At 39.0% G+C, this 27,292-nt stretch overlaps 1 protein-coding gene across 6 annotated transcripts in view; it reads left to right on the top strand.

Moving 5' to 3' along the window:
* Positions 1–2,393: 2,393 nt before the first annotated feature.
* Positions 2,394–27,292, top strand: part of NBAS (NBAS subunit of NRZ tethering complex) — a 449,992-nt gene continuing 425,093 nt past the window's right edge. For 4 of the 6 annotated variants that reach the window (XM_064295042.1, XM_064295044.1, XM_064295041.1 and 1 more), the window contains exons 1-5: positions 2,394–2,557; positions 4,721–4,775; positions 6,431–6,467; positions 16,761–16,838; positions 18,182–18,229. In XM_064295042.1, coding sequence (XP_064151112.1) covers positions 2,435–2,557; positions 4,721–4,775; positions 6,431–6,467; positions 16,761–16,838; positions 18,182–18,229 — 341 coding nt within the window. In that variant the 5' untranslated portion in view covers positions 2,394–2,434. Of the gene's footprint in view, positions 2,558–4,720; positions 4,776–6,430; positions 6,468–16,760; positions 16,839–18,175; positions 18,230–27,292 lie in introns of those variants that run through there. The other 2 variants (XM_064295046.1, XM_064295045.1) reach the window with 2 other exon arrangements.

The following is a 27,292-nucleotide window of genomic DNA, read 5'->3' as shown; positions in this document are numbered from 1 at the left end:
AAATGATTTTCCCAAAACTCCATTTGATTCAAATTCTACCCATTCAGGTCCCTAGGTAATGCAAAGGGTTTGCACTCAGATGGTTACTGGTACTGGAAGGTTGTCGGTTTGAACCCGTGCAGTGGAACCGCAGAAGGCCTGGTATTCTGCTTCTGTTAAGATTTTGCTGCTGTCAAATTGATTCTGACTCATAGTGACCCTACAGGCAGAGTAGAACTACCCTTTAGTGTTTCGAAGTCTTTAAGTCCTTTTTTTTGGGTTAAGTCTTTATGGAAGGCGACTGCCACATCTTTCTCCCTCAAAGTTGTTGGGGGGTTAGAACTGCCAAGCTTTCAGTTAGCAGCTAAGCACTTAACCACCGTGACATCAGGGCTCCTTTTGTTAAGATTACAGGCAAGAAAATCCTATGGAGCAATTCTACTCTCCAACACGTGGGGGTTTCCATAAGTTACAATCCACTTGAAGGCAACTAACAACAACAATCAGATACAGGGTTCCAAATTCTACCCATTCTAGAAGCCCTTCCAGACTCTGTGGCCTTCACTGGCTTTTCTGAGATCTATAGTATTTAGGATTTGCATCATTCCTTTGATATATTTGGTTGTGTTCTCATGAAGTCACTGGACCATCACTCCAATCTGATATTTAAACAAATTAAATTGAAAGAATGAATCTTGGGAGAGCATGCAGTTAGTTTGGCTTTAGAGGTATGCTCTGCCTTACAAGCGAAACAAAAGATATTTAACAAGTAGAGTACAGATAACAGTTTCACGTCAGAGCAAAGGCAGGAAAGAAGGTGAGATTTACAAGAGTGGCAATTAACTGTGAAACTTTCTTTACATCAGTTTCTAGTCTAACACAGATCTCTCATACTCCATACATTTAAACTAAGGCAGTATTTCTTAAATGAAAAGTATAAACAATTCCGACATGAAAGTTTAGTGATATGGAAGTTAGTGATATAATTGCAGCTGGGCCAACTTGATTGGAATCTTTGGATACAGAACTGACCATTAGTTCAAAAAACCTGTTGCCAACAAGTCAATCCCAGCTCATAGTGACCCTGTAGGACAGAAGAGAACTGCCCCATACGGTTTCCAAGGAGTGGCTGGTGAATTCCAACAGCCCACACACCTTTTGGGCAGCCGAACTCTTAACCACTGCACCACCAAGGTGTCGACCATTAGTTAAAACAAAACAAAACAAGACAAGACAAAACCAAACCAAAACAAAACACACCCGTTGCCATCAAGTCGATTCTGACTCATAGCGACCCTATAGGACAGAGCAGAACTGCCCCATAGGGTTCCCAAGGAGCGCCTGGTGGATTTGAACTACCGACCTTTTGGTTAACAGCTTAGCTTTTAATCACTAGCCACCAGGGTTTCCTACCATTAGTTAAAACCCAAAAACCAACCCCCCTGCCGTCAAGTCGATTCCGGCTCATAGCGACCATTAGGGAAGTGTAAATAAACTGCGTATTTAGCTAACAGAAAAGAGATAATGCCTAGGGGCTTGCTGCGGAACTTCTTTAAGGTAATTAGAACAATGTTTTTGAGCTCTGTTATAACAACCGAGTGAAGGTTTTTCTAAGGCCAGCTGTGGGAACATTCTTAACATAAACACAACTCAGCTTTGTTTTTCAAAGGGGCAACTTTCACAGAAGCCTAATGTTAGCCTTATGGTTACTGACACAGTCTGCAACAATGGGCTTAAGCAAAACAATGATGGTGAGGATGGCGCAGGACCGGGTAGTGTTTGGTCCCCTTGTACAGAGGGTCGCTACCAGCCAAAACCAGCTCCACGGCGCCTACCAACAACAATGGCCATCAGGAGTGTAGAAGTAAAGCCCTCAGTTTAATTTCCGAATGGAGTGCTTAATTTTAGTTCTGAAATCTCCCCAGTTAGACTTACTGGCACCTCAAAATTTAAAAGTTCCTCACACGGCTAGATGACTTTTTCATTTAAAAACCAGTGTTTTAATCTTTCAGCGTGCTAGGCAGCAAATACATAAATGAACCTCAGTACTTCAGGGAGGTGCATTAAGATTTCTGCCTTATAGAAGCAGAGTAGGAAAAAAAAATTTTTTTTTTTTCCTACTCAGAGTGTGGAAAAAAGAGTGGATAAGAGAAATTCCATGCCTTGGCTGGTCTCACAGATTAACAAAGTGCAACAGGACCGTGATCCAAGCTGTATACCTTCCAATAGGCTTTGCTGAATCTACCCTAGAGAGGGACCTTCAAGATTCTCCCCTTTTCCGCTGGTTGCAGTAGTCACGGTCCTCTCTGTTCACAAAAGGGTTAATCTAGCCTTTCCTTTCCGCGTCCCACTACACTCCCGGCCCCGTGAAGCAAAAACGGCCGCGGCTGGGAAAGCTTGTCCACTGCGGGATGCCGTAGTGGCACTCTCTCAGCTGCTACTGTCCCGGGCGAACATGGCGGCCCCCGAGTCTGGGCCGGCTTTGATTTCGGGCACCGCATCACCGGAGGGGGAGGAGGAGACAATTCTCTATGATTTGTTAGTTAATACCGAGTGGCCACCGGAGACAGAAGTACAGGTAACCTAGGCTCATTTAGGACTGCGGGCAGCTTAACGCGGGCACTGCGCGGACAGAGCCACGTAGCAGAAGCCACGTAGGGGAGTCGAGTTGGGTGAGCGTAGGAGCTGGGCTGGAGCCTGTGCGGTCGTCCTGGCAACGCTGCCTCGGGCTAGCGCGTGGGCGGGGGGGCGGGTGGGCTGCAATCCCTTAGGGGGTCCCAGCGATTCCTTTTGTGCTCGGAATTCGGTTGTCGGGAGGCAGATTATCGTGCTCTGGGCTACGTACCTTCCCGTTCTGTTTCTCAGTTTTCGCTGCCTGGACTTGGAGGGGAGGCCACATCGTTGGACCTGAGGGTCCTTCTCGCATGGAAACTCTTGTTGATCCTTTTCCGCGGGCTGCCGAGGGCTGGTCAGGACTGACAGTCATCTTCTGTGGCAGAATTTTTCAGGATCCGACAGTAATCTTAACATCTGGTGGGCTGCCGCGGAGCGCGGGTTCTAACCGTGGGGCTAAATTGCGCTACTTCCTGTGTGTTTCAGCAAACACGAGTTTGACAATTGTGTGTGTCTGTCCATGTCGGTGTGCCCGTGTCTCAGATACTGTCCTAGGCGCGGGGGTACAGAGACGAATAAAGCTTACCTGCTTTCTTGGAGATTGCAGCCCAGAGGGGAAACAATAAACATTTCTCATAATGTAGTGTAATATGCGCAGTAACAGCCGTGTGTGAGTAAAATGCCTTCGGAATGAAGAGTTTGGATGCTTTGCTAGGGCATGAGTTAGTGGGGTTGGTCACTTGTGAAACGGATCTTGGAGGTATTAGTTGTCCGATAAGGAGAGCCTCCCAGGCACAATGTGAAGACTTGTGTGCCTCCAATCGATTCTGACTCAAAGCTACCCTGAAGGGGTGAGTGGGCGAAGAGTAAGAACCACGAATCCACACTATTCAACGAATATTTGACTGCCTAACGTGCAAGTCACTGTTTATCTGTGAGGATGCAGGAAAGACATGGTGCACCCTGGAGTTCTCTTTTAAAAACATCTTTTTAAGTGTTTCTTTACTGGAAAAACTACTCATTCTCCCTCTCATTTTCCTGTAAGGTTTTTGGTTCTTTAACCGTCTTCCCACTGGTGTTTCTGCTTGTCTCAAATAATGTGTTTTGTAGGCGGGCAGAGATCTGCATATATTATTTTTCAAGTATTGACTTAGTTTTTTGTCTTGAACAATGTTAATGTTTTGTAGGGTGTGCAGCTAAGATGCTGCTGCTGTTCCTGTTGGTTGGATCTCTATCCAATTTCTTGGATCTTTTATAAATTTCCATTCCTTTGAACTAGGTAGTTAATTACAATAATGTTTCAGGATATTTATGTTATGAATTAATTAAAAAAACTGCATCAATTTACATTGGAACCTCATAACACTTGCTTTTTTTTTTAGTACTTATATCGATTTCTATAGTCTATTGACTTAAATTGTTTTAGCCCTTGGAAGGCAGCTTCATCTCATTCATCCCTCCCAAGGACCAAATTGTGACTTGCATGTGGAAGATCAATTCATGTTCAGTGAAACTGTCTTTCTGTTTTTTTCACTGTATGTATAGAATCACTCAGAGTTGGGATTGACGCACGGCAATGGGTTTAGTTTTTGTTTTGGTACTTATTTTATATCTCTGTTGTACCTTTCTTAACAGCATATTCATGCGTTTTACTCATTGTTTGCAATGCCTAGTGTTGTTTAAACTACACATACAAAAAACCCAAACCCAGTGCCATCAGTGTTTAGTATATACTTACAGAATTATGCAATTATTTTTCTGTGAACAAAACTTAGGCCTCTGCAGTCCACGCAAATTGGCTTGTGCTGAACTGGCAACCTGGTACGGTCTTTGCCCTTGACAGCTCATGTCTTTGGACTGCATTTTGATTTGGAAACAGTTTCCAGTCTCCTGCCTCCCCTGCAAGGTTCATGATGATATCTTCCTATAACTCTGCCATGCTCACTTGAAATCCCACCGTCCCCAGGCCTGAGTCTACTTTTTTTTGTTTCAGTCCATAAGTAGCTTTTAAATACTGCAGTCTTGAACCCAATACTCTGAGTATAAGAAGCACAAGTTTACATGCGGTATAAGTATTACTGGAAAATCCCCAACTGAAAGTTTATTTATTTATTTTTAATAATTGCAGCCTAGAGGCAACCGAAAACATGGTGCATCCTTTATCATCACAAAAGCAATTAGAGGTAAATACAGCTTATTTATTTTTACACCTATGATTATATAGTTAACAGCTTTCCTCCCACTATGGTTGTAACTTTGCTGTTTGAGAAAGTTTAGGGATTTTAAAATGTGTTCTTTAGATTTCTGATGTACTGAGCCTGATAAGAGTAGTAGCATGTGTGTTACTTGAGCTTAATTTATGTGTATTAATTTATACACACACACACTCATTTTTAATATGACTTGGAGCTAAAAGTACAGCCTGAGTTTAATGATAATGGGTGCGTTTTCTACAAGGAATAAAGAAGATTAAACTCAATATGAATCTCAATATCTATGGACATTGAAGGTAAAAAGACAGCGAGAGGCCATTTTAAGTGGTTTACATGATATTTCAGATACATCTGGTCAGCAGTATTCTTATAGAAAGAACAACATAAATTTGATTAACAAGGGCATTATTTTAACTTCCGACAGATTTTACATATGAGCTGACAAATGTCTGAGAAAGTATTGCATACTAGCCTCGTTGAGCTAGAGCTATGAGGGCTTTAGGTGCCCTGGTGGCACAGTGGTTAAGAGCTCACGCTGCTGATCAAAAGGTCAGCAGTTTGAATCTACCAGCAGCTCCTTGGGAACCGTATGGGGCAGTTCTTCTCTGTCCTGTAGGGTTGCTGTGAGTCGGAATTGACTCAATGGCAATGAGTTTTTTTTTTTAAATGAGGGCTTTACGTATATTAATTAATGGAATCCTTTCACAGGACCAGAAAGATGGGTACTGCTACTGTTTTTAGATGAGGAAACTTGCCCAAGGTCATTTGAAATTTGACTGTAGGACTTTCTGGCTCCAAAGCCCATCCTTATTATTGAATTTGAACTGCTTATAAAGAGAACATTCAGTTTCAAAGGGTTAGAGTGTTTTAAATTAACTCTAATTTTATCTTCTGATACAGGAAGCACTAGCATATTAATTTTTCATGATCACGAATACTTTGAACTTTTGAAACTTTAGAAAATGTATAAAAGTAATAACTCATTTTAGAAAATTGAGAAAATATAGGTAACCACAGATTACAATGAAAAAATTGTACCTCATCTCACTTCCCAGAGGTAATCATTGATATCCTTCCAGACCTTTTTCCACTGATGTGTGTCTAACCGTGTACACATGCGTGCATTTTAAGTGGAAGCATATAAAACATTATTTTGTAACAGGCTATTTGAGATTTTGTTTCCCACAGACTTCCACATTTTAGGTATTTGTTTTTAAAAATCTTTGCTATTGATAGTAAAATGGTAGCCTGTTTTAATTTTTACACAGATACTCTGGCTTTAAAGGGTGATTGCTGTGACTTCTAATCCAGGATTTTATTAAAGCTTCTTAGATTAAATTTAACACCTCAAATCACTTTTACTTTTTGTACTGTTTGGAGACATTTCAAATTTTTTAATAAAGCACAAACTTAGAACTTAACATAAACAAATATACGACCTTGTAAAGTTATGGTGTATACTAGGTTATATTTATTTCTCATATTTAAAAGTTGTTTTCTCCATGTTTTGTTTTGTAATGACTCAGTCTACAGTATATTTTAAATTTCTGGCCAGTAAATCTAATTGGAAAATAATTCTTTAAGGACAACTAATTTATAATTGGCTTTGCTATTTCTTTTTACAGATCGTTTATTATTTTTACGCCAATACATCTGGTACAGGTGAGTCTTCAGTTCCTCAGAGAAACGGTATGAGCATTAAGTACAAAGAATATTATCCTGTTTATAATTTAAGTTTTCATAATTGAATCCCAGATCATGATATAGATGCTGACATTCAGGTGAACCCAGTTTATAAAACAGACATTTCAGACTTTGGCAGAACCTGACAATGTATCTCAGTAGGTTTAGGGTAATTTTTGTTCCCCCTGTCATTATTAAGAATATCTCTTGACTTCTGCTTTCTCTGATGTGTGTCCTCAGCCTTGTCTTGAAGGCCCACCTGCTGGATCTGTAGCTTGCATAGCTTTTAAAAGACATTTTTGTTCTTATTGTTATATTGACCCTCTTGTGGTCAATATTCAATTGCTCTGTGTCAAAGAAAGTTCTTTAGGTTTCAGTTCTTGGGCACTATTAAGTTCTTTTTAGTATTAAATATATTTGCAGGCATGGTGCTAATTTTCAGCTTTAAAACGAAAAAGAAAGAATTGTTCTGAAAAAGGAGATAGTTCTGGTTGTGTAGGAATTTTTATAGAATTATTCACCACAGATTGCCTTTTCCTTGAGGATATCTAATCTTAAAAGTTCCAGAGATAATATAGTTTATAAAAAAGACCTTTGGTTTTTATCTAGGACTAGCTCCAGTGTTTTTCTGCTTTTACTCTATGTATGTGTATATATATACATGCCCATATCTACATATTTACAATTTTTTACTTGTTTTATATTTTGGGGAAAGTGGGTATGATAGGGTAGAAAAGTGAGTGAGGAGAGAGGGTGGCAGAAGACAAAAGGGAGTATAAGAAATAGGCTTCTTTTTCTGAGCTTGCTGAACGTAATAGCTGCAGCTGGCTAGTCCTGCACACCCTTGATAAAAACCAACCAAACTTTTTGCCGTTGAGTCAATTCTGAATCCTAGTGACACTATGGGACAGAGTAGAAGTGCCCCATAGGGTTTCCAAAGAGTGGTTGGTGGATTTGAACTACAAACTTTTGATTAGCAGCAGATCTCTTAACCACTACACCACCAGGGCTCCCATGCCCTTCATAGGGCAGGTATACTATATGTTTGCTCAGTTTGCTGCTTGAGAGTCAGTTCTCTTGGTTATCTCTGTGGAAGGAGAACTCAAAAAGAGTTAACTGATAGAAGCCTCATCCTATGCGTAAGCACCATAAGATCAGACTTAAGTAGTTATCTTTCTGTCTCCCTTTTTCCTGAGCAATTTATTTCATTGAATTGGCCATGTTCATCATTGTACAGGTTGTGAATGTACCACAAAGTGGTTATCTAATCTCCCTCATGATGTGTTACTTTAAAAAAGGTTGTAGTTCAGTTTTTGCTCTTGAATTTGTGGTAATTAAGCCTAAAAGTTTTCGGTCCAGTATTTATTGTTCAGTGCCTTGTTTTTTGAGTATTTTTTTAAATTGCGAAATATAAATATACTGAGATTTACAAATAATAATATATTAACCTGTATGTGACCTTATCTCATGTAAATTAAAACAGTTGTTGATATTTTGCTATACTTACCTCAGGTATCCTCTCTCTTTTTATGCAAAATGTTAAAGCTCAAATCCTGTCTTCTGAGTCCTTTTTTCTCCCTTCTCCTCCAGAGGAAACTGTCACCCTCACGTTGATGGTAGCATTCATGTACATGCTTAATACCTGTATTGTAAAATATTTCTGTATCTCTTTTTATAATTTTGTTTCTATTGTTGAGAATATACACAGCAGAACATACAGCAATTCAACAATTTCCAGTGTACAAAATTCAGTGACATTGATTACATTATTTGAGTTGTGCAACCATTCTCACCCTCCTTTTGCTAGTGTTCGTCCCGCATTAACATAACATCACTGTTTCCTAAGATTCCCATCTAATCTTTCAAGTTGCCATGGTCAACTTGATGCTATATAGATAGATCTTAAAACAGCACAGTGCTCCAGGCAGGCATTCTTTACTGGTTAAGCCAAACTATTGTTTGGTTTTGAGAAGACCTAAGGGGATATTTTTGGTTTAAGGTTTAAAGAAGATCTTGGGGCAGTAGTTTCAGGAGTTCATCCAGCCTCAATGGCTCCAGAAATTCTGGAGTCCATGAGAATTTGAAATTCTGTTCTGCATTTTCCCTCTTTTGAACAGGATTCTAACGTAGAATCTTTCAGTAATGGTAGCCAGGCACCATCCGGGTCTTTCTGATCTCATGGCAGAAAAGGCAGTTGTTCACAGAGGCAGTTAGCCACACATTCCATTTCCTCCTCCAATTCCTGACTCTCTTCCTCTGCTGCTCCAGGTGAAGAGAGACCAATTGTTATGCCTTAGATGGTCACTTGCAAGCTTTTAAGACCCCAGGCACTACACAATGAGCTAGAGGTAGAACAGAAGTGCTGAACATGTTACTTAGGCCAGTTAACTGGGAAGTGCCACGAAACCATGACCCTAAACCTCCAAACCAAGGAACCAAATCCCATGAAGTATTTGGTTGTGTATAAGCAGCCTCAAATGCTCTCTTTGTTGTTGATTCGTGTCAGATAATACGGTTTCCAAAGATATTTTCCATTCGGTAGTTTGTCTTTTCGCTTTTTTGGTAAAGTCTTTGATGACCAAAAGTTTTTAATTTTTATGAGGTCCTATTTATCATATATTCTGCTGTTTGTGCTTTTGCTATTATATCCGATAATCTATTATGAAAAGCTAGGCCTAAGTTCGTGTCCAAAATGCCCTGCTGGGCAGGAGCTGCGTGAAGTTAGGCTGGCGGAGGCAGTGTGAGACAGTGGTGGTGACAGCCCTTTCACTGACCTGAGCGATAACGATGAGGTGGAGGTGGAGGACTAACAGAATGATGAGGACTCAGAGTCTTATTTCTACCCTTGCCCATTTGGCAATAACTTTTCTGTCACCAAGGAAGATTTGGAGAATGGAAAAGATGTAACACCGTGTCCTAGCTGCTCTCTCATTTTAAAAGTGATTTATGATGAAAATCAATTTATGTATGGAGAAATAGTCCCAGCCCCTTCCTTCCACCAACAAATAATTAGTTAAATGCTGAAGAAGGCCTTAGGAATCCAAATCTTGAACAGTTGGGAATGAGCCAAGATGGAAAAATCAAATGCAAAATTACAGGCCTCTTCATGGGAACACTTTTTTTGGCTTGCTGTTCCGTTAGAGTGTGGATTCTTTCCGTTGACAGCTACTTTATCTTTAATTAAAGAAGCCAGCCATGACGTGGCATGCCTGGTTTTCATGCTTATGACTTTGGATTACAAATGTTCCTAATTTTCCATCTGAATTTTAAAGGGAGATAATTTCAAACCAATACTTTCTTTCTCTCAGTTTCATCATTTTTATATTTGAAACCTAATTACTTCAATATCTGATAATTGCATCACCTACCTCAAAGTCATTGGCATTCCTTAACAAAAAAGGACTTGATAATTTAGATTATTAGAAGTAGCCCTTCCTTTGAAATTTGACACCACCTTCCCTGTTCTAATCTTAAGAATATTAGCGTCCTTGTCAGGGCTGTGCTTCTGGTTCCCGCACCCAGCCAGCCTTCTCAGTCTTGTCATTAGGAAAATGTTCATGTTCTAATAAGCATGCCTTGTCTGTTATACTTCAGGCATAGAGAGCTGAGTGTGGTATTAAAAAGAAAATACAGTGAGTCATGATTTCTTCAGAGCTGAAAGTTAGTTGGAAAAGAAAAGTCAAAAAGTAAAATGATCAAAGAATGCAGAGTTTTCTTGTCAATAATCTGTACATTCCTTGAAAATCAGGCAAGATAAAAAGCCAAGGGAAGAAGGAGAGGAGCCAGACATGCCAACTTAGTAAGTGAAATGCTTGCGTCTGCCAGATGGGAGCAAGTAATATTTCTACGTCTGGATTTTTGTTTGCTTGTTTTTTAGAAAAGGCTGATGAAGCTGCAGTCCAGCTGGAGGTTAAGGTCGAGTCTTTATGATTTCAGCATTATCACAGTTTCAGGTCACTGCTCCTGAGAGGTGAAGCATCTGTAAGAACTCTTCCATTTGCTTAAGATGAGCTTTTCTGAGTACATGTGCACTTCTAATGAACCTATAACCTAAATCCAAACCAAACCCAATGCCTTCGAGTCGATTCCAACTCATAGCGACCCTATAGGACCGAGTAGAACTGCCCCATAGAGTTTCCAAGGGGCACCTGGTGGATTCGAACTGCTAACCTTTTGGTTAGCATCCGCAGCACTTAACCACTACGCCACCAGGGTTTCCGAACCTATAACCTGGAACCAAATACTACATAAACCCTTACAGAGAAATATTGCCCTGGAGAAAAATAAATACATAAACATAGGCCACCAGCCTTCCTTTAGTGCAGTGCTTAGAGTAGCAGAAATTAGAATCACATATGGAAATTTGAAAATTCCCTTTAACTTTCTTGTGTGTATAAAAAGTGAAAAAAAAGTATTGTCTAGCAGGATGTATAAGGAATGACCCCTGCAACTAGAAAGAAAAATGACTTGACAGAATATGAACATTCTGTAACTGATTGATAAGTGTGCTGCACATACTCGCTAGCAGTTAAAGTAAAACAAGGGTGTGGCCTTTTGTTTGTCTGCCAGCAGCCTGGCTATGTTTAACCATTAGGCAGAGACAGTAAATCACTGGAAGTTGTGTGCTAGAATGCTTGGGACATTACCAGAAGCATCTATGGCATATTCTTTCTTTTTGCATACTTTTTTTTTTTTTAATAATTTCTATAGTGCTTTAAGTGAAAGATTACAAATAAAGTCAGCCACTCACACAAAAACCCATATACGCCTTGCTACACACTCCCAATTACTCTCCCCCTAATGAGACAGCCCACGCTCTCCCTTCACACTCTCTTTTCTTGTCCATTTTGCCAGCTTCTAACACCCTCCACCCTCTCATCTCCCCTCCAGGCAGGAGATGCCAACATAGTCTCAAGTGTCCACCTTATCCAAGAGGCTCACTCCTCACCAGCATCCCTCTCCAACCCATTGTCCAGTTCAATCCATGTCTGAAGAGCTGGCTTCGGGAATGGTTCCTATCCTGGGCCAACAGAAGGTCTGGGGGCCATAACCACCGGGCCTTCTAGTCTCAGTCAGACTGTTAAGTCTGGTCCTAAGAGAATTTGGGGTCTGCATCCCACTGCTCTCCTACTCCCTCAGGGGTTCTCTGTTGTGTTCCCTGTCAGGGCAGTCATCGGTTGTAGCTGGGCACCATCTAGTTCTTCTGGTCTCAGGATGATGTAGTTTCTGGTTCATGTGGCCCTTTCTGTCTCTTGGGCTCGTAATTGCCTTGTGTCCTTGGTGTTCTTCATTCTTCTTTGATCCGGGTGGGTTGAGACCAATTGATGCATCTTAGATGGCTGCTTGCTAGCGTTCAAGACCCCAGACGCCACTCTTCAAAGTGGGATGCAGAATGTTTTCTTAATAGATTTTATTATGCCAATTGACGTAGATGTCCCCTGAAACCGTGGTCCCCAGGCCCCTGCCCCTGCTACGCTGGCCTTTGAAGCATTCAGTTTATTCAGGAAACTTCTTTGCTTTTGGTTTAGTCTAATTGTGCTGGCCTCCCCTGTATCGTGTGCTGTCTTTCCCTTCACCTAAAGTAGTTCTTATCTACTATCTAATTAGCGAATGCCCCTCTCCCACCCTCCCTCCCTCCCCGCCTCGTAACCACAAAAGGATGTTTTCTTCTCAGTTTAAACTATTTCTCAAGTTCTTATAATAGTGGTCTTATACAATATTTGTCCTCTTGGAACTGAGTAATTTCACTCAGCATAATGCCTTCCAGGTTCCTTCATGTTATGAAATGTTTCACAGATTCCTCGCTGTTCTTTATCAATGTGTAGTAGTCCATTGTGTGAATATACCATAAATAATTTATTCATTTTTCTGTTGATGGGCACCTTGGTTGTTTCCATCTTTTTGCTATTGTAAACAGTGCTGCAGTAAACATGGGTGTGCATATATCTGTTCGTGTAAAGGCTCTTATTTCTTTAGGATAGATTCCAGGGAGTGGGATTGCTGGATCATATGGTAGTTCTATTTCTACCTTTTTAAGGAAGCGCCAAATCGGTTTCCAAAGTGGTTGTACCATTTGACATTCCCACCAGCAGTATATAAGTGTTCCAATCTCTCTACAGCCTCTCCAACATTTATTATTTTGTGTTTTTTGAATTAATGCCAGCCTTGTTGGAGTGAGATGAAATCTCATTGTAGTGTTGATCTGCATTTCTCTAATGGCTAATAATCGTGAACATTTCCTCATATATCTGTTAGCGACCTGAATGTCTTCTTTAGTGAAGTGTCTGTTCATATCTTTTGCCCATTTTTTAATTGGGTTATTTGTCTTTTTGCAGTATCATGTGGATTTTAGAGATTAGGAGCTGATCAGAAATGTCATAGCTAAAAACTTTTTTCGAGTCTGTAGGTAGTCTTTTTACTCTTTTGGTGAAGTCTTTGGATGAGCATAGGTGTTTGATTTTTAGGCGCTCCCAGTTATCTAGTTTTTCCTCTGCATTCTTAATAGTGTTTTGTATACTGTTTATGCCATGTATTAGGGCTCCTAACGTCCCTATTTTTTCTTCCATGATCTTTATCATTTTCAATTTTATATTTAAGTCTTTGATCCATTTTGAGTTAGTTTTTGTGCATGGAGTGAGGTATGGGTCTTGTTTCATTTTTTTGCAGATGGATATCCAGTTATGCCAGCACCATTTGTTAAAAAGACTGTCTTTTCCCCTTTTAACTGTTTTGGGGCCTTTGTCAAATATCAATTGCTTATATGTGGATGGATTTATGTCTGGATTCTCAAAATTCTGTTCCAATGGTCCATGTATCTGTTGTTGTACCAGTACCAGGCTGTTTTGACTACTGTGGCGGTGTAAAATCAGGTAAAGTAAGGCCTCCCGCTTTGTTCTTCTTTTCCTATGGCATACTCTTGATGTAATGAGAAATCTCCTTGCTAGGTGGGACGCTGACACCTGCAAGTAACCCACAGCTGCTCTGCAGAAGCTCTTGGAACTAGTGACTGCTCAGATGAACAGCAGGATAAGTGAGGTCTGATTAGAATGAGCCATGAAGAGAAATGAACTCAAGTGTTAATGGCCTTGTAGGTATTGATAACATGTTAGTTCCATCTGCTGATGTTAAATTTCAAACAAGGAGACCCTCAGTATAGATCTATTCTGAGCATAGGATAAGAAAAAAAGTTGCCGAAGTCCAAACATCCCAGGAGAAAAGAAGCATAAACAGCACTAGCAATGGGTGTTCCATGATAAAGTGCAACAATAGGAATGATTTTGTCTCCAAAGCAAATGAGTTACTAAATTTGTGAACTACAAAAGAACACATCAGGATTCAGTCCTTTGTTAAGCTGCAAGTGAAGCCAGGGTCTTTTCACAGATAAACTAGAGTTCTGTGTGAGGTTTGTGCCTTTTTTTACCTAACACGTTTCTGGAGCAACTCACAACTGATTTGTAATCCAGACTCTGTCTCTTACTGGCTCTGGAATTTTTGGCAAGGCTAGTGTAGCCCTGATCTGTACAATTAGGGGCCTGGATCAGGTGATTTCTAAGCTGTCAGTTATATATTGTTGGGCTTAGTAGCGTGCAGGAACAGAAACGGCAATTGAAACCTGTATAACCTCAATCTAACTAAATCATGATTTACTTTGAAAGACACTCTATGCTTCAATAACTTGATGCTGTCACACTTTGGAGTTTGAAAATTATAAAGTCAACTGGTTCTACATTCATTTTGGTGTGCACACTCAAAAGCATTTTTCTTGGACAGCGCCCAACATTTTTTGATAACTATAAATACTAATTTATTACCAGGATAAACTGTTTTGGCATGCTAAATAAAGATAAATCTAAAACAAAAACAAACAAAAAATACCAGGCCTGAGAGCATTGGCTGTGCATTTTCTTCTAAAGAATTTGTGGTTTTACTTTTCACATTTGGGTCTTTAATCCATTTAAATTTGTTTTTGTGTATTTTTTTTTTTTTATGAGGCATGAATCCTGTTTCATTTTTCTGCATGTGGCAGTCCAGTTTTCCCAACACCATTTATTGAAGACACTTTTCATTCCCCATTGAATGAACTTATTATACTCTTGTCAAAAATCAGTTGACCATAGATATGTGGGTTTCATTCTGGACTCTTAATTCTTTTCCATTGTTCTGTGTGTCTGGTGTTATACCAGTACCAGCCTGTTTTGATTACTGTAGCTGTAGTTTTGATTACTGTAGCTGTATAGTATGTTTTAAAATCTGGAAGTATGAGTTCTTCTATTTTGTTCTCTTTTAACATTGCTTTAGCTATTCGGAGCCTCTTGCCATTCCATATAAAGTTGAGGATAGGTTTTTCTGTTTCTGTAAAGAAGCCTATTGGAATTTTGATTAGGATTGCATTGAATCTATAGATCAGTTTTGGATAGTATTGACATCTAATCTTCCAATCCATGAACATGGGACATCTTTCCATTTATTTAAGTCTTCTGTAATCTCTTTCAACAGTGTTTTTATAGTTTTCTTTGCATAAGTCCTTCATGTCCTTGATTAGATTTATTCTTATGCATTTTATTCTCTTAGAGGCTATTGTAAATGGTTTCCCTAATTTCCCTTTCAGATTTCTCATTGCTGGTGTGTAGAAACCCAACTGATTTTTATTTGTTAACCTTGTACCTGGCAACTTTGCCAAATTCTTCTATTAACTCTAGAAGTTTTCTTGTGGGCTCTTTTGGAATTTCTGTATATAGGATCATATCTATGAATAGAGAAAATTAAAAATTTTCTTTTCTGTTCTGGATACCTTTTATTTGTTTTTCTTGTCTTATTACTCTGGCTAGGACTTCTAATATAATATTAAATGGAAGTGGTGAGAGCAGGCACCCTTATCTTGCTCTCAGTTTCAAGGGGAAAGCTCTCAATTTTTCTCTATAGGTGTAATCATGGCTCTTGGCTTTTTATATATGTCCTGAATCATACTGAGAAATTTTCCTTCTATTCCAATCTTCTTTAGAGCTTTCATAAAGAAAGGGTGTTGGATTTTGTCAGATGCTTTTTCTGCCTGTATAGAGATGATCATGTGGTTCTTTTCCTTTGTTCTGTTGGTGTGGTGTATTATGTTGATTTTTTAATGTTGAACCATCCCTGCATTCCTGGAATAAATCCCACTTGGTCATGGTGTATGACTGTCTTAATATGCTGCTGGATTCTGTTTACTAGTATTTTGTTGAGGATTTTTACATCTACATTTAGAAGGGATATTGGCCTATAGTTTTCTTTTCTCTGTGAGTTATCTCATGATTATTTGTATTTTAAAGAATAGCATATATACACTGTATATATTTTACTGATACACTTTTTCATTCTGCTTTGTGTTTTCTAGTTTCCCTAATTTGCTGTTTTTCCTCCATGGGATTGTGTTTATTTATTCCTCCTCTCCATCTTTTCATGTGTTAGCCCTCGATTTAGAGTGTCTGCAGACTTTCACTTATGGTGGATTGTTTCCTCATGTCTTTTATAACGGTTTTATTGTGAGCTTAAGCTTGGGAATTCTTGCATCACATGCAGTTGCAGTCCAATCTTGCATATGTTGCAGGCTTGGAATTTTGACTTATCATAGATTTCACTTCTGTCCCCCATAGACCAGAGTCTTAGGCAAAGTGAGATTCCTTAATGTCCCTCTGGGCCCAATGTGAAGTTTGTCTAGTCTTCTTTCACTTATGGTGCAGTCGTTTGAGAGTCCTGGCTTTTGCTGGAGTTTTTTCCAACCTCTGTCCTTTCTGTGGCCAAGGCTCACTTCCTGTCCCTGTGTGTAAAGACCTTCTCTTCTCTTGTGATCCACTCTAGTGTTAATTCCTTTCTCATTTTTAGCACTTGGATTTTTCCTTTTTTTTTTTCTTTTCTTGTGAGCTTGGCTGTATATTAGAATTTGTTTTTGGTATAATTGAGCCAGAATTTTTACGTGTTCATAGTAGGAAGGGTTTGGTGTAAGTTCACTCTGCCATGTTACTGACACTGTAGATATCTTTTCTTGGAAAGGACATGCAATTTATATTTTTGAAACTACCACCATGTTTTCTGAAAATGGAGAAATGTATGTGGTCAAATTCCAGTTATCATATGTTGGTAACTTGGTTTTCAGTTTGTCAATATTCCGATTTTATATTCTAATGGAAAAAAAAAATCTTCTGTCTATGTAGATATAAATGCTGTTTATATTATTTATCTATTTCTATGTGTTTTTGACAATTAGGTTTTGAGCTAGCTAATGTGTTGTGCTTTCAGCCCTGCACCTTTTTTGCTCCCAGATGGACTGGTTCGCTTGGTTAATAAACAGATAAACTGGCATTTGGTACTCGCAAGGTAAGCGTGTATAAAATTCATATAATGTTTCTCTACCTGGGTTAGCTTTTAAATTTCATTATGGACATTAATTCTGGGGTCCTTTTAGCTTCCAGTCTTGATTTTTATTGTATAGGCCCGTATAAACCAATCCAGTCATATGCAGTACTTCTTCCCATGACCCTCACTACCAGAGCTAAGTCAGTTTCACAAGTTAAAGGGCACAGTCCTCCAGTCTGCCAAGTCTGCCCAGTGCCAGCCACAAACTTGGGCTCCCTATGATGGCCTCACTTCTGACCTGCTGGCTACAAATTTGAAGTTTTGCTGTACCCCCTCATGATACAGGCATAAGCCTGGAGGTCCCCAGAACCCTCCTTATTTCTGACCTGTTGGCTCTCACAACTCTCTCAATTTCAATAATTTACTAGAATAATAATAACTAATAACAATTTCAATAATTTACTAGAATAACTAATAGAACTGAGGAAAGTGCTTTACAGTAATGTATAGCAAAGTTTTATTATAGCAAAGAGGACACAAATGAAGGGGCACGTAGGGTGAGATCTGGAATGGTTCCTAGTGTGAAGCAACTCTGTCTCAAAAAAGGACATGGTACATTCCCATGTGCATGATGTTATTACCAGCCAGGAAGCCCAGCTTCTGTGTCAGGAGCCTTCATTGGAGCTTCATTACGTAGCTGTGATTGATTGCATCATGCCCATTTCCCCTGAGGTGGGTTGATATCATATTTTGGATCTTTCTGGCATGGGGAGCCCCTATCTGAGTGAGCTCATTAATATAACCTGTCAGGTCTAGAAGGAGTCCTGGTGGTGCAATGGTTAAGTGCTCGGCTGTGAACTAAAATGTTGATGGTTGGAACCCACCAGCTGCTCCGTGGGAGAAGAGACCTGATGATCTGCTCCCGTAAATGTTACAGCCTTGCAAACCCTATGGGGCAGTTCTACTCTGTCATATAGGATCGCTATGAGTCAGAATTGACTCGACAGCACACACAGCAATATCAGGTCTGGAGCCCCCTTTGATAACAAAGACCTGGGGAGTTCTAAGATTTTAGAGGTTTTCTGTCAGGAACCAAGGACAAAGACCAAATTCTTTGGGTAAGTATAATTGTAAACCCCAAAATACCCTTCATCACATATAATTAGTATTCTTTAAAAATGTAATTCAAACTGTATTGAATCATTTTCATGCTTCTGTACTCATCTAATTATAAGGTCAAAAGATGGATAATTAAAGCATGTGAAAAATTAAAGATAATTTTAACTGTTTAAAATAATTTCATAGGTATTGAAGACTGCTGCAGATATTCATAATACAATTTTTTTTCCCTTTCTCCGTGAAAGCAATGGGAAACTTTTGGCTGCTGTTCAAGACCAGTGTGTGGAAATCAGGTAATTGTTAATGTTATTCATACTTGGGATTTCATTTGAGAAGAATTTACTTGATAAACGGGAACTACGATTTTTTTAAAGAGGTTATTTAAAGAGTTTTTCCTATTAACTCAATTTTGCCAAGTATCAAGCACCAACTTAGGTCAGTTAAAAGGTGAAGGATCTTTTGCTTTCCCAGAGTAGCTCATTTGTCTTCCTATTTCCTCAGATCACCTTGCTGTCTTCTGAGAAATTTTGCTTTCTTAGTTTTTTTTTTTTTTAGGAGATGAGGTTTATCTTCAAGAACTCTGGAAATCACTCGTTTAACTAGTTATTGCCTAGTCGACCAATCGAATGCTAAGGAAGGTGAAAACGCTTCATTGCTTTAAAGCTGTAGATTGAATATGGGCTTGCAAAAGACCAAGGTTACATCATACTTAAGACCAGCAGTATTCCCCGTCCTGTCAGAGACTTTCACTGGTATTACATGCGCATCTAAGAGCTGTCTCTAACTGGGCCTTCTGTGTATTTTATTTTTTAGTGATTTCATCAGTTGTGAAAGAAAAGCAATTAACTCAGGCAAACTAGTTTGTTCTTTGGAAAATTAGCAACAGCAGACAAAACAAAAACGAGTTGTTTTCAGTCAGTTTTGACTCATGGTGAACCATGTTTGTCACAGATGAACTGTGCTCCATAGGCTGACTTTTTTTTTCTAATTGTATTTTAGATGAAGGTCTACAGAACAAAGTAGATTCTCGTTAAACGGTTACTACCCATACTGTTTTATGACATTGGTTAGCAACCCCATGACATGTCAACACTCCCTTCTTGACCTTGGGTTCCCTATTACCATCTTTCCTATCCCCTCCTGAGCAGGCTGTTATTTTTGGAGGTAGATCGCTGGGGCTTTGTTCTGAGGAACTGCTTAACCACCAACATTTGTGCCACCCAGGGACTCAGAGGAGATGCTCTAAAATTGAGTGTTATTCCTTTTTCCAGGAAAGACTTAATTTTTGGTTATCAAAAAAACAGTGAGGTAGAAATTTTAGGATCCCTAGATACTACTTACAGAGTTTTTGTGCTGATTCATTATTTTTGACCAAAGATAGTATTAGTGACCATTCACTTGTTGTCACACTGATTTTAGCTTTCTGTTTGTGATATTTCTTTTTATTTAAGTAGAGCTGGACCCCTCAACTTTTGGGGGAGTAGACAGAGAGTTTGCCCCCATCAGGGCATCAGCTTCAAAAGGGGAGGCTTTTGGATTCTACTTACGACTTTTCAGGGTAGAAGCGTTTGGCAGTAATGTTGGCCATTTGGAACTACAGTGCGTAATTTGACGGTACTGTAATAGTTTCCACTGTTTTTTAAACAGTATCATTAAACACTGATTTAGCCAGATTTTGAACTTGTATTATTCATGGAAACAATATTTAGTTTGTTACAGTAACTTGAAGTGTATCTTTTTGAGAAATGTACTCATGGTGTGACTGATTTATAAACAGTAGTTAATAGTCAAAATTAATTTCCATCTTTTTCCTACAAAAGAAAAACATTAATCAATGATTGTAGTTTTAAGGGCAGAGTGTGCATGTGGGGGTGGGATTGATAGTCAGGCCCAGGAAAGAATTTGACTAAGAATTTCATGGAACTTGTTAATGGAAAAAATTTTTTTTAATGTAGTTTTATTTATTTTATTGTTGTTGTGGGGAATATACACAGCAGAACATATACCATTTCAGTAGTTTCTACATGTAGTACTTAATGACGTTGATTACATTTTTGAGTTGTATAAACAGTCTCACCCTCCTTTTCTGTGCTGTTCCTCTTCATTAACATAATTCACTGCCCTTTAAAGTTGCTATCTAATTTTTCGAGTTGCTGTTGTCAATTTGATCCCATATAGATAGTTCTTAAAAGAAAGTAATGCTCAAGGTATACGTTTTTTACTAGGTAAGCTAAGTTATTGTTTGGTTTTAAGAAGACTTCAGGGGATATTTTTGGTTTAAGGTTTAAAGATTATCTCAGGGTGATAGTTTCAGAGGTTCATGCAAACTTCACGGCTCTGGAATCCTGGAGTTCATGAGAATTTGACATTCTGATTTTCATTTCCCCCTTTTGGTCTGGATTCTTGTATGGAATCTTTGATCATATTGCTGAGTAATGGTAGCTGGACACTATCCAGTTCCTCTGTTCTCATGGCAAAGGAGGCAGTTGTTCATGGAGGCAATAAGCCACACATTCCATATCCTCCTCCTATTGCTGACTGACCTTCTTCCGCTGCTGTTACAGGTGAATAGAGACCAACTGTGCCTTGGATGCCCGCTTGCAAGCTTTTAAGAGCCCAGGCACTATGCATGGAAGTAGGAGGTAGAACAGAGGCACTGCACATATTATTAGCCCAATTAACTGGGAAGTCTCGTGAAACCGTGACCCTGAACCTCCAAACCAAGAAACTAAATCCCATGAGGTATTTGGTTGTACATAAGCAGCCTCAGGAGCTACTCTTTTTTGGTCATTGTTGTAAATTAATCTATCACATAACTTTTGCCAATTCAACTTTTTACAGGTGTACAACTTACTGAGAGCAATTATAATAGTCAGCTGTGCAACCCTACCCTTAATTGATGCCTTATTTCCATTACCGTTAACCCCGCCATTTCTTCCTCCTTCCCACTCCTGGTAATGTCTAATAAACTTTGTTCTCTATGCATTTGTCTTTTCTCATCTTTTTATATAAGTGAGGTCATACAATATTTGTCCTTTTGTGATTGACTTATTTCACTCAGCATAATGTCTTCCAGCTTGATCCATATTGTAGCATGTATCAAGACCTCATTTCTCCTGCTGGTTGAATAGTATTCCACTGTACGTATGTACTACATTTTGTTTATCCATTCATCTGTTGATGGGCGTTTAGGTTGTTTCCCCCTTTTGGCTATTGTGAAGGTGTACAAGTCTCTGTTTGAGTCTGTGCTCTCAGGTCTTTTGGGTATATACTTAGGAGTGGAATTGCTGGGCCCCTTTTTTTTATGGTAGTTCTCTGGTGGCAGGCGGCATAGTGGGTAAGAGCTACAGCTGCTAACCAAAAGGTTAGCAGTTCAAATCCATCAGGCGCTCCTTGCAAACCCCACAGGGTAGTTCTACTCTGTCCTATAGGGTCGCTGTAGGTCGGAACTGACTTGACAACAGCAGGTTTGGTTTGGCTTTATGGTAGTTCTATTTTTAGTTTTTTGAGGAACTGCTACAGTTTTCCACAACAACTGTACCATTTTTGCATTCCCACTAGCAATGGGTAACAGTTCCATTTTCCTCATATTCTCTCCAATATTTATTATTTCCAGTTTTTTTTTATGTTAGCGGGAGTGAAATGGAATCTCATTGTGGTTTTCATTTGCATCTCTCTGATGGCCAGTGACACTGAGCATCTTTTCATGGGTTGGGGGCCATTTTAATGTCCTCTTTGGTGAAATGTCTATTCAGTCCTTTGCCCATTTTATGGTTAGGTTATTTGTCTTTAAGTTGAGAAGTTTTATATGAATTTCGGTTATTAGGTTCTTGTTGGGTATATGTTTCCGAAGGTATTCTCCTAGTTGGTAGCTTTTATTCCATTTTTTTTGTAAAATCTTTTGATGACCAAAAGTTTTTAAAAAATTTTTATGAGATCCCATTTATTTGTCTTTCGCTGTTCGTGCTTTTGTTATCATATCAGATAATCAGTTGTTGAAAGCTAGGCCTGGACAGCATTGCCCCTGCTTTTTCTTCTAGGAATTTTATGGTTTTCATCTCTAGGTTTCCCAATTATATTTAGGTCCACTGCTTTGCACAATTCCAGGCGGTGCCGTTTCTAAAACTGCAATGTGAATGGGGTTTGGGTGTGCAGTGCCAATTACACTGCTTGTACCTTGGAGGCAGGAGTTGTCTTTTATTCCCAGTACTTTATATTTCCTTGAGCATAATTGGTGCTTAGTTGATGTTTGACGAATAAGTGCAGCATTTGCAGGTGGAATAGGGAAGCAGATGCTGAGAGGGCATTATGGGGCAGAGCCTACTGCATTGCTCAGAGTTGTCACTCAGTTGCTTTTGTTGAATGGATATCGACAGACATGCTTACTTTCTAGTGACCTGAAGGAAAGTGTCTTAATTTGAGCAAAGATGTTGAGTAGTTATCAAGGAAAAAGGGAGAGATAGATTCCAAAAGTAAACCCTGTGAGCAATAGCTGTCCCTGAATTTTTTTTTTTTTTTTTAAATTTTTATTAAGCTTCAAGTGAACATTTACCATTCCAATCAGTCTGTCACATGTAGGTTTACATACATCTTACTCCCTTCTCCCACTTGCTCTCCCCCTATTGAGTCAGCCCTTCCAGTCTCTCGTTTCGTGCCAATTTTACCTTCTTCCCTCTCTCTCTATCTTCCCATCCCCCCTCCAGTCAAGAGTTGCCAACACACTCTCCCGTGTCCACCTGATTTAATTAGCTCACTCTTCATCAGTATCTCTCTCCCCCCCACTGACCAGTCCTTTTCATGCCTGATGATTTGTCTTCGGGGATGGTTCCTGTCCTGTGCCATCAGAAGTTCTGGGGAGCATTGTCTCTGGGATTCCTCTAGTCGCAATCATACCATTAGGTGTGGTCTTTTAATGAGAATTTGGGGTCTGCATCCCATTGGTCTCCTGCTCCCTCAGGAGTTGTCTGTTGTGTTCCCTGACAGGGCAGACATCGATTGTGGCCGGGCACCAACTAGTTCTTCTGGTCTCAGGATATTGTAGGTCTCTGGTTCATGTGGCCCTTTCTGTCTCTTGGGTTCTTAGTTGTCGTGTGGCCTTGGTGTTCTTCCTTTGCCTTTGCTCCCGGTGGGTTGAGACCAATTAATGTATTTTAGATGGCTGCTTGTTGGCATTTAGGACCCCAGGTGCCACAATTCAAAGTGGGATGCATAGTGTTTTCATAATAGAATTGTTTTGCCCATTGATTTAGAAGTCCTCTCAAACCAAGTTCCCCAGACCCCAGCCCCTGCTTCGCTATCCTTTGAAGCTTTCATTTTATCTCGGAAACCTCTTTACTTTTAATCCTGTCCAATTAGGCTGACCTTCCTTGTTTTGAGTGTTGTCTTTCCCTTCACCCAAAGCAGTTCCCATCTACAGACTGATCAATAAGAAGCCCTCTCCCTCCCTCCCTCCCCCCTTTGTAACCACAAAAGTATGTGTTCTTTTCCGTTTTTTCTATTTCTCAAGATCTTATAGTAGTGGTCTTATACAATATTTGTCCTTTTGCAACTGACTCATTTCGCTCAGCATAATGCCTTCCAGATTCCTCCATGTTATGAAATGTTTCAGAGATTCGTCACTGTTCTTTATCGATGCGTAGTATTCCATTGTGTGAATATACCACAATTTATTTACCCATTCGTCCGTTGATGGACATCTTGGTTGCTTCCAGCTTTTTGCTATTGTAAACAGAGCTGCAATAAACATGGGTGTGCATATATCTGTTTGTGTGAAGGGTCTTGTATTTTTAGGGTATATTCCGAGGAGTGGGATTTCTGGGTTGTATGGTAGTTCTATTTCTAACTGTTTAAGATAACGCCAGATGGATTTCCAAAGTGGTTGTACCATTTTACAATCCCACCAGCAGTGTATGAGAGTTCCAATCTCTCCGCAGCCTCTCCAACATTTATTATTTTGTGTTTTTTGAATTAATGCCAGTCTAGTTGGTGTCAGATGGAATCTCATCGTAGTTTTAATTTGCATTTCTCTAATGGCTAATGATCGAGAGCATTTTCTCATGTATCTGTTGGCTGCCTGAATATCTTCCTTAGTGAAATGTGTGTTCATATCCTTTGCCCACTTCCTGATTGGGTTGTTTGTCTTTTTGTGGTTGAGTTTTGACAGAATCATGTAGATTTTAGAGATCAGGTGCTGGTCTGAGATGTCATAGCTGAATATTCTTTCCCAGTCTGTAGGTGGTCTTTTTACTCTTTTGGTGAAGTCTTTAGATGAGCATAGGTGTTTGATTTTTAGGAGCTCCCAGTTATCTGGTTTCTCTTCATCATTTTTGGTAATGTTTTGTATTCTGTTTATGCCCTGTATTAGGGCTCCTAGGGTAGATCCTATTTTTTCTTCCATGATTTTTATCGTTTTAGTCTTTATGTTTAGGTCTTTGATCCACTTGGAGTTAGTTTTTGTGCATGGTGTGAGGTATGGGTCCTGTTTCATTCTTTTGCAAATGGATATCCAGTTATGCCAGCACCATTTGTTAAAAAGACTATCTTTTCCCCAATTGACTGACACTGGTCCTTTGTCAAATATCAGCTGCTCATAAATGGATGGATTTATATCTGGATTCTCAATTCTGTTCCATTGGTCTATGTGCCTGTTGTTGTACCAGTACCAGGCTGTTTTGACTACTGTAGCTATATAATAGGTTCTGAAATCAGGTAGGGTGAGGCCTCCAACTTTCTTCTTCTTTTTCAGTAATGTTTTGCTTATCCGGGGGTTCTTTCCGTTCCATATGAAATTAGTGATTTGTTTCTCTATTCCCTTAAAGTATGACATTGGTATTTGGATTGGAAGTGCGTTGTATGTATCAATGGCTTTTGGTAGAATAGACATTTTTACTATGTTAAGTCTTCCTATCCATGAGCAGGGTATGTTTTTCCATTTAAGTGTGTCCTTTTGAATTTCTTGTAGCAGAGTTTTATAGTTTTCTTTGTATAGGTCTTTTACATCCTTGGTAAGATTTATTCCTAAGTATTTTATCTTCTTGGGGGCTACTGTGAATGGTATTGATTTGGTTATTTCCTCTTCGGTGTTCTTTTTGTTGATGTAGAGGAATGCAAGTGATTTTTGTATGTTTATTTTATATCCTGAGACTCTTCCAAACTCTTCTATTAGTTTCAGTAGTTTTCTGGAGGATTTCTTAGGGTTTTCCATGTATACGATCATGTCATCTGCAAATAGTGATAGCTTTACTTCCTCCTTACCAATCTGGATACCCTTTATTTCTTTGTCTAGCCTAATTGCCCTGGCTAGGACTTCAAGTACGATGTTGAATAAGAGCGGTGATAAAGGGCATCCTTGTCTGGTTCCCGTTCTCAAGGGAAATGCTTTCAGGTTCTCTCCATTTAGAGTGATATTGGCCGTTGGTTTTGCATATATGCCCTTTATTATGTTGAGGAATTTTCCTTCAATTCCTATTTTGGTGAGAGTTTTTATCATAAATGGGTGTTGGACTTTGTCAAATGCCTTTTCTGCATCAATTGATAAGATCATGTGGTTTTTGTCTTTTGTTTTATTTATGTGATGGATTACATTAATGGTTTTTCTGATATTAAACCAGCCTTGCATACCTGGTATAAATCCCACTTGATCAGGGTGAATTATTTTTTTGATGTGTTGTTGGATTCTATTGGCTAGAATTTTGTTAAGGATTTTTGCATCTATGTTCATGAGGGATATAGGTCTAAAATTTTCTTTTTTTGTAATGTCTGTACCTGGTTTTGGTATCAGGGAGATGGTAGCTTCATAGAATGAGTTGGGTAGTATTCCGTCTTTTTCTATACTTTGAAATACCTTCAATAGTAATGGTGTTAAGTCTTCTCTGAAGGTTTGGTAGAACTCTGCAGTGAAGCCATCTGGGCCAGGACTTTTTTTTGTTGGGAGTTTTTTAATTACCGTTTCAATCTCTTTTTTTGTTATGGGTCTATTTAGTTGTTCTACTTCTGAATGTGTTAGTTTAGGTAAGTAGTATTGTTCCAAGAATTTATCCATTTCTTCTAGGTTTTCAAATTTGTTAGAGTACAATTTTATGTAGTAATCTGATATGATTCTTTTGAGTTCATTTGGTTCTGTTGTGATGTGGTCCTTCTCGTTTCTTACTCGGGTTATTTGTTTCCTTTCCTGTTTTTCTTTAGTCAGTCTAGCCAATGGTTTATCAATTTTGTTAATTTTTTCAAAGAACCAGCTTTTGGCTTTGTTAATTCTTTCAATTGTTTTTCTGTTCTCTAATTCATTTAGTTCAGCTCTAATTTTTATTATTTGTTTTCTTCGGGTGCCTGATGGATTCTTTTGTTGCTCACTTTCTATTTGTTCAAGTTGTCGGGACAGTTCTCTGATTTTGGCTCTTTCTTCTTTTTGTATGTGTGCATTTATCGATATAAATTGGCCTCTGAGCACTGCTTTTGCTGTGTCCCAGAGGTTTTGATAGGAAGTATTTTCATTCTCGTTGCTTTCTAAGAATTTCCTTATTCCCTCCTTGATGTCTTCTATAACCCAGTCTTTTTTCAGGAGGGTATTGTTCATTTTCCAAGTATTTGATTTCTTTTCCCTAGTTTTTCTGTTATTGATTTCTAGCTTCATTGCCTTGTGGTCTGAGAAGATGCTTTGTAATATTTCGATGTTTTGGATTCTGGAAAGATTTGTTTTATGCCCTAATATGTGGTCTATTCTGGAGAATGTTCCATGTGCGCTAGAAAAAAAAGTATATTTTGCAGCAGTTGGGTGGAGAGTTCTGTATAAGTCAATGAGGTCAAGTTGGTTGATTGTTGTAAGTAGGTCTTCCTGTCCCTGAATTTTTAAGATACTTGCTGTCTCTATTCCACACATACGCATATATGTGTGTGTATATATATGTGTATGTGTGTATATATAAATATAAATGTTTTAACCATGGTGAAGAACACATACAATGCAAGACTGGTTGCAGTAGGAATGGTAGTAGGCACATGGTAGGTGTTCAGTAAATATTTATTGGTTGGATTAGAAAATAAAATGTAATTATAGTAACTGAGGTCATATTGGATATCAAGAAGCAGTTATAAATAAATGGTTTTTGAAAAACGAAAAATGAAAAGTTGACACACAGTTTAATTTTTGAGAGATAGCTCTGTCTTCTGCAAGATAGTACCAGGGCTGCTGTTTCCCCATTTTATTTTTGTACCAGGTAGAAAATGATACCAATCATCTGTCCTAATGTGGACTACTTAGCCTGCTTCTGTAGGGGGCTGTTCATAGGTAGGAAATGGCTTCTTCTGAATTACTACTTGAATTTGTAATCTGGCAGCAGTTATGGATTATAAGTGGCTAA

The sequence above is a fragment of the Loxodonta africana genome, chromosome 12, assembly GCF_030014295.1.
Source record: "Loxodonta africana isolate mLoxAfr1 chromosome 12, mLoxAfr1.hap2, whole genome shotgun sequence".
Lineage (NCBI taxonomy): Eukaryota > Metazoa > Chordata > Mammalia > Proboscidea > Elephantidae > Loxodonta > Loxodonta africana.
This window is presented reverse-complemented; position numbering and strand designations above follow the sequence as displayed.